Source organism: Caretta caretta, chromosome 11 (assembly GCF_965140235.1).
Source record: "Caretta caretta isolate rCarCar2 chromosome 11, rCarCar1.hap1, whole genome shotgun sequence".
Classification (NCBI taxonomy): Eukaryota; Metazoa; Chordata; order Testudines; family Cheloniidae; genus Caretta; species Caretta caretta.
In genome coordinates, this window is record NC_134216.1 from 10,121,290 (window position 1) to 10,133,863 (window position 12,574).

Here is a 12,574-nt window from a genome sequence, read left to right on the forward strand (position 1 = left end):
AGCTGGCACCAGAGAGAATTTTCAGTTTAAATAGTTTACTTATTTCCCGAAACTCAATTACAGTAATATTTTGCACAACCACAACGCCCTGGGAAGGGACAGGAGATAGACTAGCTTAGAAAGCCATGGGGCTCCAGGCCTGGGTTCTATGCAGGAAGGCAACGGTTATATGAGCAGGACCACAATACAGCAGTATAGCCTGTTAGCCTCTCAAGAAGCCAGTCTGAAACACATAAGAGGAAATGCGTGTTAGCAGCAAAGGGCTAGGGGTAGCTCAGTGGCTGTACTGAGGAGGCAGCACCACTAACTTCAGTGTAAGCCTGTTTTGTTGGTTGTTGTTGTTTGCCAGCCAGTTAAAAAGGCTTTACTGTGTCTCTGCTCTAAAGAGGCAAGGGATCCACAAACTGTCTTAACATGCAGCCTCTTTGAAAAGCTTTACGTTCTTCTTGTTCTGAGAAGGAAAAGGATTTTGTTTCCAGTCTGCTTGAAGGTTTTATGCATATTCTGTCACAGGGAGGAGCAAGCAAACAGAACCAGGGAATTCGCTTTCCCAGAGAGAGGAAGTAATTTTGGGAAGGCAGACAAATCTGCAGAGCAGACCCAGAATTCTGTCCAACATTCCACGCTGGAGTCTGGAATTCCAAAGTGTATAAACTATAAGGACAGCTGGGGGGCAATTCTGTCATGCAGTAGATCCCCCAAACATGTACTACTGTACCTGGATAGGACAGCACATAGTGTCTCTGAAGTCAGTGGGACTGCTCATGGTAATAAGCACTATGGTGAATAATATTTGTTGAATTGGGCCTCTTGTGCCTCCCATATGAGGATCTCAAATCTCTTTACAAACATCCATGAAAACACATCTGTGAGCTAAGTGTAACTAATGCTGTTTGAAAGATGCAGGACCACTGAGATAAAAGCCTTGCAGCAATGCAGGGCCCAGTCTTATGCCTTAGTCACAAGACTATCCTTCCCAAAACACAGTGATTTAATTAATCACATTAAAACCCCACTGGCAAGCTATTCTGCCCACCCCCACTGTACACTGGAATGTCTGACACAAGTATATACAAACTGCTTTGTTCTTGGACAGTTGCTAACTGGGGTTGGGTTTAATAGATTTTTTTTAAAGGAAACTAAAGCAAATACTTAAGGGAAAGAAGAATTGCATGGGATTTGCAAACAGGAAGAATGAACAACAAAAAGACAGGCCGCACATTTGAATTTCAAGCCTTGAAGTGTCCCTTTTAACTTTCCTCAGAGCTGGCTGCTACTGTCCTAATGTTTCCCTTTTGAATCAATTCTAACAGGTGATTAGAGGCTTTAGCCTAGAGCAGTGGCTCTCAACCTTTCCAAACTACTGTACCCCTTTCAAGAGTGATTTGTCTTGCATACCTCAAGTTTAATCTTACTTAAAAACTACTTGCTTATAAAATCAGACATAAAAATACAAGTGTCACTGCATACTATTACTGAAAAATTGCTTACCTTCCCATTTTTATCATACAATTATAAAATCAATTGGAATATAAATATTGTATTTATATTTCAGGGTACAGTATATAGAGTAGTATAAACAAGTCACTGTTTCTATGAAATTTTAGTTTGTACTGACTTTGCTAGTGCTTTTTATGTAGCCTGTTCTAAAACTAAGCACATATCTTGATGAGTTGATGTACTCCCTGGAAGACCTCTGCATCCCTGGTTTAGAACCACTGGCCTAGATTAGTTTATTTCCATATTTTTTTATTGCAAAACACAAAAAAACCAACCAAACCTTCCTAGCCTCTTAACCCCATCCTGCTCAACTCATAACTATTGATGTTTTAAAATATTTATTTATTTTAGATATATAAAATAGGCCCAGTACAAGGCTGGTTTATAGTAAAAGTTCCCTCTGTAAATTCTGTATAATTTACAATGACAGTTAAAAAAATATAGGTAAACAAAGACTCTCCTTCCTCAAACATATCAAAATGTAAATTGAAAAGGAGTACTTGTGGCACCTTAAAAGGTGCCACAAGTACTCCTTTTCTTTTTGCGGATACAGACTAACAGGGCTGCTACTCTGAAACCTGTCAAAATGTAAATTATGCACCAAACCCTCAAGCCTTTCATCACTTCCAAAAGAAAAACACACTCAGCTGTGCTGGATCACTGAAGGCTTCAGAAAATTAAAATGTTTGAAGAGTTAACAATTAAAATACCCGAAGGCTGGTTTATAGTAAAAGTTCACTCTGTAAATTCTGCACAAACATAAATATTTATGGTTACCTTCCTTGTATCTGTAGTACTAAATTGCAGCCATAGGAATCCAAATGACAAGGAGTGTTTGCTCCGGCTGAGCCAATCCACAACGTGCTCTCCTTTCCATTTCTTCCAGGGAAACCAAAATCAGACCACATTATATCCTGTTGCAGAGACAAAGTTATTGATAGGTTTCAGAGTAACAGCCGTGTTAGTCTGTATTCGCAAAAAGAAAAGGAGTACTTGTGGCACCTTACAGACTAACCAATTTATTTGAGCCTAAGCTTTTGTGAGCTACAGCTCACTTCATGTGAGCGAAGACATCTTATCATTCTTCAACTTCTGTCACCCTGTCCTCTTATGTTTCTCTTCTCTCATTACCTCTCTGATCACTTTCCTTTTCATCTTTTTCTGTTCCTCCTATTCCCCTCCATATAGGGATCCCACAAGGGATCCCATTCATGGCCTGCTCCTCTTCTCCCTCTAAATCTTATCCTTGGATGACCTCCTGAGCCCTGATTGTCTATGCAGAAGATTCTGAAATCTACTTCTCCATTCCTGCCCTGTCCCTATATCTAAATGTCTCTCCAACAATAAGCTGAGTCTCTTATTTTTCTTCCTAAACCCTCATCATCCTCCTGTCTCCTGAGCCGATGGTAGAGGAATGAATTCCTGGTTGAAAAATGTCAATCTAAAATTTCAACAAAAGAAAGAAACAACATTTTCATAAAATCTTCACTGTTTTTTCAACCCATTCCATGATCTGTGTAGCACCTCTGACTCCTCTCTTTCTTCTTATACGTCTTGTCACTACCACCACAATTTCCAAAACATTCAGCCCTTCCTCTTTCTCCACTTGAGTGGCTAAAGTTTTTGTATCCTCTGTCCTCGATGTCTGAAAATTTCTCCTCCTTTTGTATAATGGTTTTGTATAATAGTCCTGCTCCTGCCTTTGCAGCCGGGGAAGCATCCTGGGCAGCTAACTCGATGCAGTTCTGCTGTAAAGGGAGATGGGGAAGGACAAAAGCATAACTGTTATGGAGGAGGGCAGCAGAGGAATCCACCAGCGTTTGGATCCTCCCATCCTCCTTTCTTTGGTGCAAAAGGCATATGAGGATACATAGCGTGGTAGTGACCCATAATGCATGAGCTTGGGTGGTTTTCCCTTGAATGGTTCTCCCTAGTTTGCGGTAAGGGATTCCCATCTACACCCCCAGCCAGCCCCCCCAGGAGCAGAGCACACCCTAAATAGTCTGGCCAGCTGCTGGGCAGGGGATTTGTCTATTAGAAAATATTTATCCTGAGGCAGGCAATATTGTCTAATGGATAGAGTCCTAAACTGAGACTTAGATGATCTGAGTTCTATTCCTAGTTCTGCCACTGGCCTGTTGGATGGCATTGAGCAAGTCTGAGCTGCAGTTTCCCCCATCTGTAAAATGGGGATAATGATACCTCCTTTGTAAAGTACTTTGAGATCTATAGATGAAAAGCAATATAGCTAGATAATAATTATTACTGCCATGAATCCATATTCTGGAATCTTTCAAAACAAATGAGGTACTGTTAGAGACATCTTGATTTTAAAAATATAATTAAAAAAATACAATAGCCTAATAAACTTTTGTCGAAATCAAAAAGGAAAAATTGCTCATAGAGCTTTCCACAGACATAAAATTTAAAATCCAGTATAATTATTTCAGTGAAAAGTTAAGCATAATATCTCTACACTTTAATCTCACACCTAAATAGTTTTTGTATTTTTTTACAATTTAAATGGAAAGATAGTGCATACAATCAATATTCGATTTAAAAGAACTCTTTGAAAATGCTGCAGCCATAGTAAATACTTGAAGCAATTGTGGGTAAAATAGTTTTTAAACAATGAGCTGAAAAGAAATTGGTAGGATTACTGAAATCTTGGCACAATGGGCTTCTTTTTTACAATAAAAAAGCTACAGAAAGAAGAAATGCACTCAAAGAGGTGTTCCAACCAGAACAGATGGCACATTACGTGTGAATTACATTTATTTCATTTTCTGCTTATAATGAAGTTAATCTGTATCCGTATATCACTTTAAAAGGTCTCATTTCTATTTAAACTTCATGCATATATCTTGCTGCTGATTTATATTTCAAATGCTGTAATAAAATATCAACTGAACAAAAAAAATGTAAGATGCTAGATACTGCTCATAGATTAGAATAATGGAATCATTACCTTAACCCACACAACTGTAAATGATAAACAGTGCAATCTAAATTTCAAACAACTTCTAAATGGCCCTATTAATCACTATAAATAACAATGTAGTTAGCTTTCTTTTCCCCTTCAAGTCACCTTTGGTAAATCTAAATAAAATCTAAATGAAAAAGGTGTTAACATCAAATTCATAGGAGAACAGGGGAGAACTACTACAAATAATACTTTTGGGTGGCACAAAAGTGCAGTAGTGCTTGGCAATTTCTGCCAGTCTGTAGTGGACTGCAGGCTTTCACTTCCATGCCAGTACAGTCAGCATATGATAAGTAGATAAGATTCTTAAAGTCCTAAGTATGTACTTGTGTGGGTGGAATGGCAGTTGCTTCCCTCAAGAAAATTTCTTATTGACCCACTGAAATAGCAGTTTAGGTAGATGTTCTGCATGTGGTTATTTTATGTAATTCTCCCAATCTTGTGCCATAAACTAAGGGTCCATCGGGGCAGGAATATACAGGGCCAAAATTCGAGGCAGTCATGTAGAGAAGTGGTTCTCAAAGCCGGTCCGCCACTTGTTCAGGGAAAACCCCTGGCACACCGGACCGGTTTGTCTACCTGCCGCGTCTGCAGGTTCCGCCGATCGCGGTTACCACTGGTTGTGGTTCGCCGCTCCAGGCCAATGGGGGCTCCGGGAAGCGGTGCGGGCCAAGGGACGTGCTGGCTGCCCTTCCCGCAGCCCCCACTGGCCTGGAGCGGTGAACCACAGCCAGTGGGAGCCGTGATCGGCCAAACCTGCAGACATGGCAGGTAAACAAACCGGTCTGGCGCGCCAGGGGTTTTCCCTGAACAAGCAGCGGACCGGCTTTGAGAACCACTGATGTAGAGTCTGGGCAAGCCTGAAATGGTGCTGGAGCTTCAAATCTTGTTTACCTAGAGAGAATTCCCTTCATGAATCATGCTGACATTTGCAGAGAGTAAACACCCCAACATTTAGAGTTCAACTCGTACTGTATTATTTATTAATACAGAAGAAGAGAGTAGAAGAGAGTGCAAGGTAGAGAGGGCCTGGAGAAAACTTGCAATGTGTCCCAAAACTTTGGCGTGGATGTGTGCTCATCCTTTCAAGAATGGGCTACTCTCACGTATTTTAGCACTTTCATGAATAGTAAGGGCATAATCCTGCAAACACTTGTGCATTGGTCTTCAAGAGGAGTACTTGTGGCACCTTAGAGACTAACCAATTTATTTGAGCATAAGCTTTCGTAAGCTACAGCTCACTTCATCGGATGCTGTAGCTCACGAAAGCTTATGCTCAAATAAATTGGTTAGTCTCTAAGGTGCCACAAGTACTCCTTTTCTTTCTGCGAATACAGACTAACACAGCTGTTACTCTGAAAACTGGTCTTCAAGAATTACTTAATGAGGAACTGTGTGCCTCCTGAGTCAGTATGCAGCTGAACAAAATGGCAGTGAAACTGTATTATGGTCTTGATGCTGCAACTGGATCTGTGTAGATGGGATCTTTGGGCCAGTGGAGCTCTACTGAAGTTAATAGAGCTGCACACAAATGTAATGGTCTTCCTGCATTGATCCAACTGCAGCATCAGGGCCTCAGTCTGTAAACTATCACGCATGCCAATTGTTTTTCATATTAGTGGAATAATCAAACCTCATACTCACATCTTAAATAAAGAAAGCAGTGGAGGTTTTAAGCTGTACAGGTCACATAAACGGCAATTTAAGGGCCTAATCCAAAGCCCACAAAAGTCAGTGGAAAACCAGACACCCATTATCTTCAGTGGTGTCTAGATCAAACCCAAAATTATGTGTGGTTGGGTGGGAGGAAGAAGTTACAGCTGCTTTAGACAATTTGTTTTGTAACTCCGATAGTGCTGTGTTTTTAAATGTATGTCAAGAGTTCCCCAAGCTTGAGATGGGTGCTCTTTGGTGTAATATTTTTGTTAGACTGAAATCAAAATAAATAAGTAGCCAATAAAACTAAAAAATTGGTCAAAGGAATAGAAAAGTGAAAAGGCTAGACAGATTTAAAAAACTATAATAAATCACTTACAATAATTAACCAACACCTTTAGGACATTTTCCTGCATAGTTCTGAGTTGAAGGTAAAGTTAACGGTTTACCTTGAAAATTTCCGTCTTGTCTTCAAATATCATAGCAATATATTTATAGTCAGCATAAGTCCAATATTTGGAGAAATCATAGCAACTGAATGGTCTAGAGACACACGTAGGCTGTCCACAAGTCCAGGCCAAAAACTCTTCAAGTGTAGCTTCCACATAACTGCACTTGGTTTCAAATTGAGGAGCTGGAGCAATATAAGAGAAGATAACATTACATGCATACTGAACACAGAGCTATAAAAATAGAGATAGGGTGAAGCACTTTAGTGGACGAAACAATAACTTCATCTCAGCTCGGCCCACTGATTAAATGCAATAAAAAATCCAAAGTGAAATTAGCTCAGTTGCCTCAGCCCAACACATAACTGAAAATAGACCACATCACCAAGCTCATAACTAATTTAACACAATTGACAGTCAGTCTGTCCTTTAATTGGTCTCTCTCTTTAAAGGTTCTCTCTCTCACACGTTCCCCCCCTCCTTCCCTTTATTGAGGCTTCTTTGATTTATGGAGCTGGACTCTAACTTTTCTCCTCTCATCTAAGGGAATAACTAAATCAGCATCATTTTACAGAAGCAGCAAATAGTGGATCCCTACACATGTTCAATAACGCACCTGAAAGGCTGTCATTATTTTTCAGCACTTATGGATAAAGCATCTTGCCAGCCATAAAAGATTCACTAGGACCATTACCCCAATTGAAGGAAGCATTCTTTCCTCAGGAATATACACACAGGATAGGTAATTTTTATGTATTAAAAAAAAAAAAAGATTTAAAGTACTTCCACAAATGGGAATCAGCTTGCAAGGCTGAATTCACTGAAGCTGACAGAATGGCTGTTTGGAAAAGCAGTGAAAAACGCTCTGTATCTAACTCTGTTTGGGAAATATTTTTAAAACTTTGTTCAGGACATAAAGTACAGCCACAAAGATCTATGCTATAAATGCCTTGGAGCCTTCATTGTGCTAGGCGAAAAGGGATCATTAGTCCACATGTGGAGGGCTTCTGGCAAAAGGTTTGAATTTTGATTCAAAATAGTGCACAAATACACCCATCCCTCTGCCCAAAATCCTATTGTGTTGATCTGCATGTGCAGAGTACAGTGGCAAGAGGAAAAGTACCACAACAGAAGCAACCAAAATAAATAGGTGGATCAAGTCTAATTATTACAGATAATCCATATGGCCAAGTCAGTAAAGATTTGCGATTTGTGGGGGATAATCAGCTGAACTTGAGCTCCTAGTATGACGCTGTGGCCAAAAGGGTTAAAGCAATCCTTGGATGCATAAACAGGGGGATCTTGAGTAGGAGTTCGGGAAGTTGTTATACCTCTGTATTTGGCGCTGGCCTGACCGCTGCTGGAATACTATGTCCAGTTCTGGGGTCCACAATTCAAGAAGGATTTTTATAAATTGGAGAGGGGTCAGAGAAGAGCCATGAGAATGATTAAATAAGAAAACATGCCTTATAATGATAGATTCAGGGACCACAATTTATGTCACTTAAGAAAGAGAAGGTTAAGGGGGTGACTTGATTACATTCTTTAAGCTACATGGGTAACAAATCTTTAATAATGGGGTCTTCAATCTAACAGAGGGATAACATGAGTCAATGGCTGGAAGTTGAAGCTAGACAAATTCAGACAGGAAATAAGGTTTCATTTTTTAACAGTGAGAGCAGTTAACCACTGGAACAACTTATCAAGGGTTGTGGTGGATTCCCCATCACTGATAATTTTAAAATCATGATTGGATATTTTCCAAAAAGATCTGCTGTAGGAATTGTTTTGGGGAAGTTCTATGGCCTGTGTTATACAGGAGGTCAGACTAGATGCCCACAATGGTCCCTTCTGGCTTTGGAATGTATTAATAAAAAGCTGCTGAAGAGGATGTTATTCAATCCCAAATCTGGGGTAGGCTGCAGTGCAGCTGTGCTATGGCTGCTTTTCCAGCCTTTAGTTTGAAATAATGTCCACAGTACCGCCATGCCTTGTACACTGGGATTCCTAGCCAATGGATTCATGTAACAGTGGAGTCAGAGGCCCTGAACTCTTTCCTTCACACAAATGTATTCAGAGCAGATATGGAAGCCACCTCCCCACTGCACAGGTCCCCTTGCACAGCTACTCTGCCTTCAAACATGTGCCCTGTGCTAGGGGTATGATGGCAGTCCCCCGGCACAAAAGCCTTTGAGTGGGCTCTATGCTAATGGGTGAATTTCCCCCTTTGGGTGGGATTTTGCAAAGCTCCCAACGTTGGCTCTCTCTGCTCCCATTGAAGTCAATGGCAGATTTTTATCATTGACTTCAGCAGGAGCAGAGTTAGGCTAATACTGAGCATGTCTGAAAAACCTTAGCAAGTAGGATGGGGAAAAAAATAGAACCCAGGGGTTGGAACAACTGTGTGAGTCTGTTAAATCACCAGCATCATCAGTTCTGTTACCATAAAGCTTGGCACCATTACAGACCAGAGCATTTTAAGTCTTCACTGCACAGAAGAATCAGCATGAACACTGGTTTTACTATCATTGCCCTCGTGTCCCAGGAAGATTCTGGTACACTATTTCAGGTCAAGGTCAAGTAACATGGGAAGGCGTACGTTGCTATACCATAGTGCTCATCACCTTTGGCTTATCAGAGACCTTCATTTCCCATCACAGCTAGTCCTGCCAGCTTCAGATATACTCATCCAGACTGTAAAATGAAAGATTACATACTGTACTACAACCATTATTGATGGAAAAAATTACTACAGGCTGCCTGAATGGCAATGAAACAGCAGTAATTTAACCTTGGACAACTTGCACGCAGCTGCTTAATAAGGGAATCCTTTTATTCTTGCACAATAGTAAGAGCTCTGGGGAAATTCCTCATTGCTCTGATTTTGTTATCATGGCAATTCCCATACAGTCTCATACATCGATGCAACTTATATCACTCTGGGGTGTGAAAAAGCCACCCCCCCGAGCATCGTAAGTTAGATCGACTTAAAGCAGAGTCTACACTGAGCTATCAGCAGGAGACGCTCTCCCCACCAACATAGCTTCCGCCTCCCATTGAGGTGGAGTAATTGAGCTGGTGGGAGAGTGCTGTCCCGTTGGCACAGCGTGTCTTCATCAGATCTGCGCTCCAGCGGTAGTGAAGACAAGCCCTTACAAACTTTCACTATCACCCTGTCGTTTTCCACTGTAGTAGTGTTGGTAGCAGCTCTCCGTCCAGCTTGTTTTCAAGTTTATTAGCTACGAATGTCAGATAAGCTTAGTATTTAGCAATATATAACTTGGCTTGGTGCGATATAAGGGCTTCCTCCAGAAATCACTTTTCTCTGCACAAGAACTGCACTGAAGACACAAGAAACTCCCCTGCCCCATCTTAAAATCTTATTTCTGATTCATCCTATGTGTTGCAGGTGAATGCTGCCTCCAAATATCCAGTCATTAATGCAGTGTACATCATTTTGCTAAAGGATGGGCTGATGTAAAAATTCCATAAAAGGTATCAGAACTATTGAAGGCAGCTCAATATCTGAATTATTTTGATGAGAACAAAGAGTGCTCATGACACTGCCTGTTTATGAGATAAGACAGAAGCAACTATTTTAAAGTGAAGAAATAGGGGTATTTCTAACTTTCCATGTATTTCACACAAAGCTTTATTTGAAAAATTCCAACTATGAACAGTAAGTCCTCCAGACCGTTGAAGACTGTTGCTTCTAGGCTGTAACTTCCTCAGGACAGGGATCTTGGTTTAATTTACGTTTGGTTCAGCATCTATCACACTGTGGATAATGAATAACAAACAACAACAAAAGCAAGTATTTAGAAAGTCTAGAAAAACGGAGAAGTCTACAGCAGCATGCATGCAATTGTCAGTGATCAGAATTGGAAAGCAAGAACACGAACAGGCTTCTGACTATTTAGTGACTGAAGAATTTTAAAAATGAGAATTCTTAGACTAAACCAAACAACTCTAAACTGGGCTAGCAGTGCTGTACATTGAGGATATCTGAGTTTGATGCCTGTCACTGATCTCTCATTCCCTGCACTAGTGCTGTGAACTCAAACTTGTTAATAAGATGGAGTAGTTTGTGCAGAACATCATCTCACCTACCTGCTTAAGCACTGGCATTAACAGACGGCTGAGAGGAGAGATAAGTCTTCAAATATGTAAAAGGCTCTGATAAAGAGGTTAGTGATCAATTGCTCTCCATGTTCATTGAGGGTAGTACAAGAAGTAATTGCTGTAATTTGTAGCAAGGGAGATTTAGGTTAAATATTAGGAAAAACTTCCTAATTATAAGGATAGTTAAGCACTGAAATAGGATTACCTAAGGAGGTTATACAAACCCTGTCACTGTAGGGTTTTAAGAACCGGTTAGACAAATACCTAGCAGGGATGGTCTAGGTACATTTAATCCTGATTCAGTGAAAAGGGATGGACTAGAAGACCTCTTGTGGTCTCTTCCTGCCCTACATTTCTCTGACTGTATGATGCTAATTGCTGTTCCATCCAGAAGGATGGTGTCTGCAATGCAGGGCCTCTAAGTAGAAGTATGGAAAATGCAGTACCTGAAGGCTCCAATAAAGGTGCATGGCTCCACCTTTTTATTTATTTTGATTTATGTTAAAAAAAACACACAAAAAACCAAAAACCACCCTACAAAACATCCATCCACACTTCTAGGGACCTTAAGTATTTAAAAATAACAATCCATGCAGAGAATAACTACTTAACAGTATAACAAAGCACACACACACTCACATAGAAGGATGTGGAAAAATTGGAAAGCGTCCAGGGGAGGGCAACAAAAATGATTAGGGGACTGGAACACATGACTTATGAGGAGAGGCTGAGGGAACTGGGATTGTTTAGTCTGCAGGAGAGAAGAATGAGGGGGGATTTGATAGCTGCTTTCAACTACCTGAAACAGGGTTCCAAAGAGGATGGATCTAGATTGTCCTCAGTGGCAGCAGATGACAGAACAAGGAGTAATGGTCTCAAGTTGCAGTGGGGGAGGTTTAGGTTGGATATTAGGAAAAACTTTTTCACTAGGAGGGTGGTGAAGCACTGGAATGCGTTACCTAGGGAGGTGGTGGAATCTCATAGAATCATATAGAGTATCAGGGTCGGAAGGGATCACAGGAGGTCATCTAGTCTGGAAGGGGAGGGCTCCTACCTCATACTGAGAGGGAGGGGCGATCAGCAGGTTATCTCAAGTGCCTACATACAAATGCACAAAGCCTTGGAAACAAGCAGGGAGAACTGGAGGTCCTGGTAAAGGCAAGGAATTATGACATGATTGGAATAACAGAGACTTGGTGGGATAACTCACATGACTGGAGTACTGTCATGGATGGATATAAACTGTTCAGGAAGGACAAGTAGGGCAGAAAAGGTGGGGGAGTAGCACTGTATGTAAGGGAGCAGTATGACTGCTCAGAGCTCCGGTATGAAACTGCAGAAAAACCTGAGTGTCTCTGGATTAAGGTTAGAAGTGTGAGCAACAAGAGTGATGTAGTGGTGGGAGTCTGCTATAGACCACCAGACCAGGGGGATGAGGTGGATGAGGCTTTCTACCGGCAACTCGCAGAAGCTACTAGATCGCACACCCTGGTTCTCATGGGTGACTTTAATCTTCCTGATATCTGCTGGGAGAGCACTATAGCGGTGCATAGACAATCCAGGAAGTTTTTAGATAATGTAGGGGACAATTTCCTGGTGCAAGTGCTAGAGGAACCAACTAGAGGGGGAGCTTTTCTTGACCTGCTGCTCACAAACCGGGAAGAATTAGTGGGGGAAGCAAAAGTGGATGGGAATCTGGGAGGCAGTGACCATGAGTTGGTTGAGTTCAGGATCCTGACACAGGGAAGAAAGGTAAGCAGCAGAATACGGACCCTGGACTTCAGGAAAGCAGACTTCGACTCCCTCAGGGAACTGATGGGTAGGATCCCCTGGGGGACTAACATGAAGGGGAAAGTAGTACAGG

The 12,574-nt window shown here is 41.2% G+C and overlaps 1 protein-coding gene across 1 annotated transcript in view; it reads right to left on the reverse strand.

Moving 5' to 3' along the window:
• Positions 1-12,574, reverse strand: part of HSPBAP1 (HSPB1 associated protein 1) — a 74,070-nt gene that overhangs the window by 24,106 nt on the left and 37,390 nt on the right. The window contains exons 3-4 of the mRNA XM_048869819.2: positions 6,589-6,773; positions 2,278-2,414 (exon numbers count right to left, since the gene is read on the reverse strand). Of these exons, the coding sequence (XP_048725776.1) occupies positions 2,278-2,414; positions 6,589-6,773 (322 nt within the window). The remainder of the gene's footprint in view (positions 1-2,277; positions 2,415-6,588; positions 6,774-12,574) is intronic.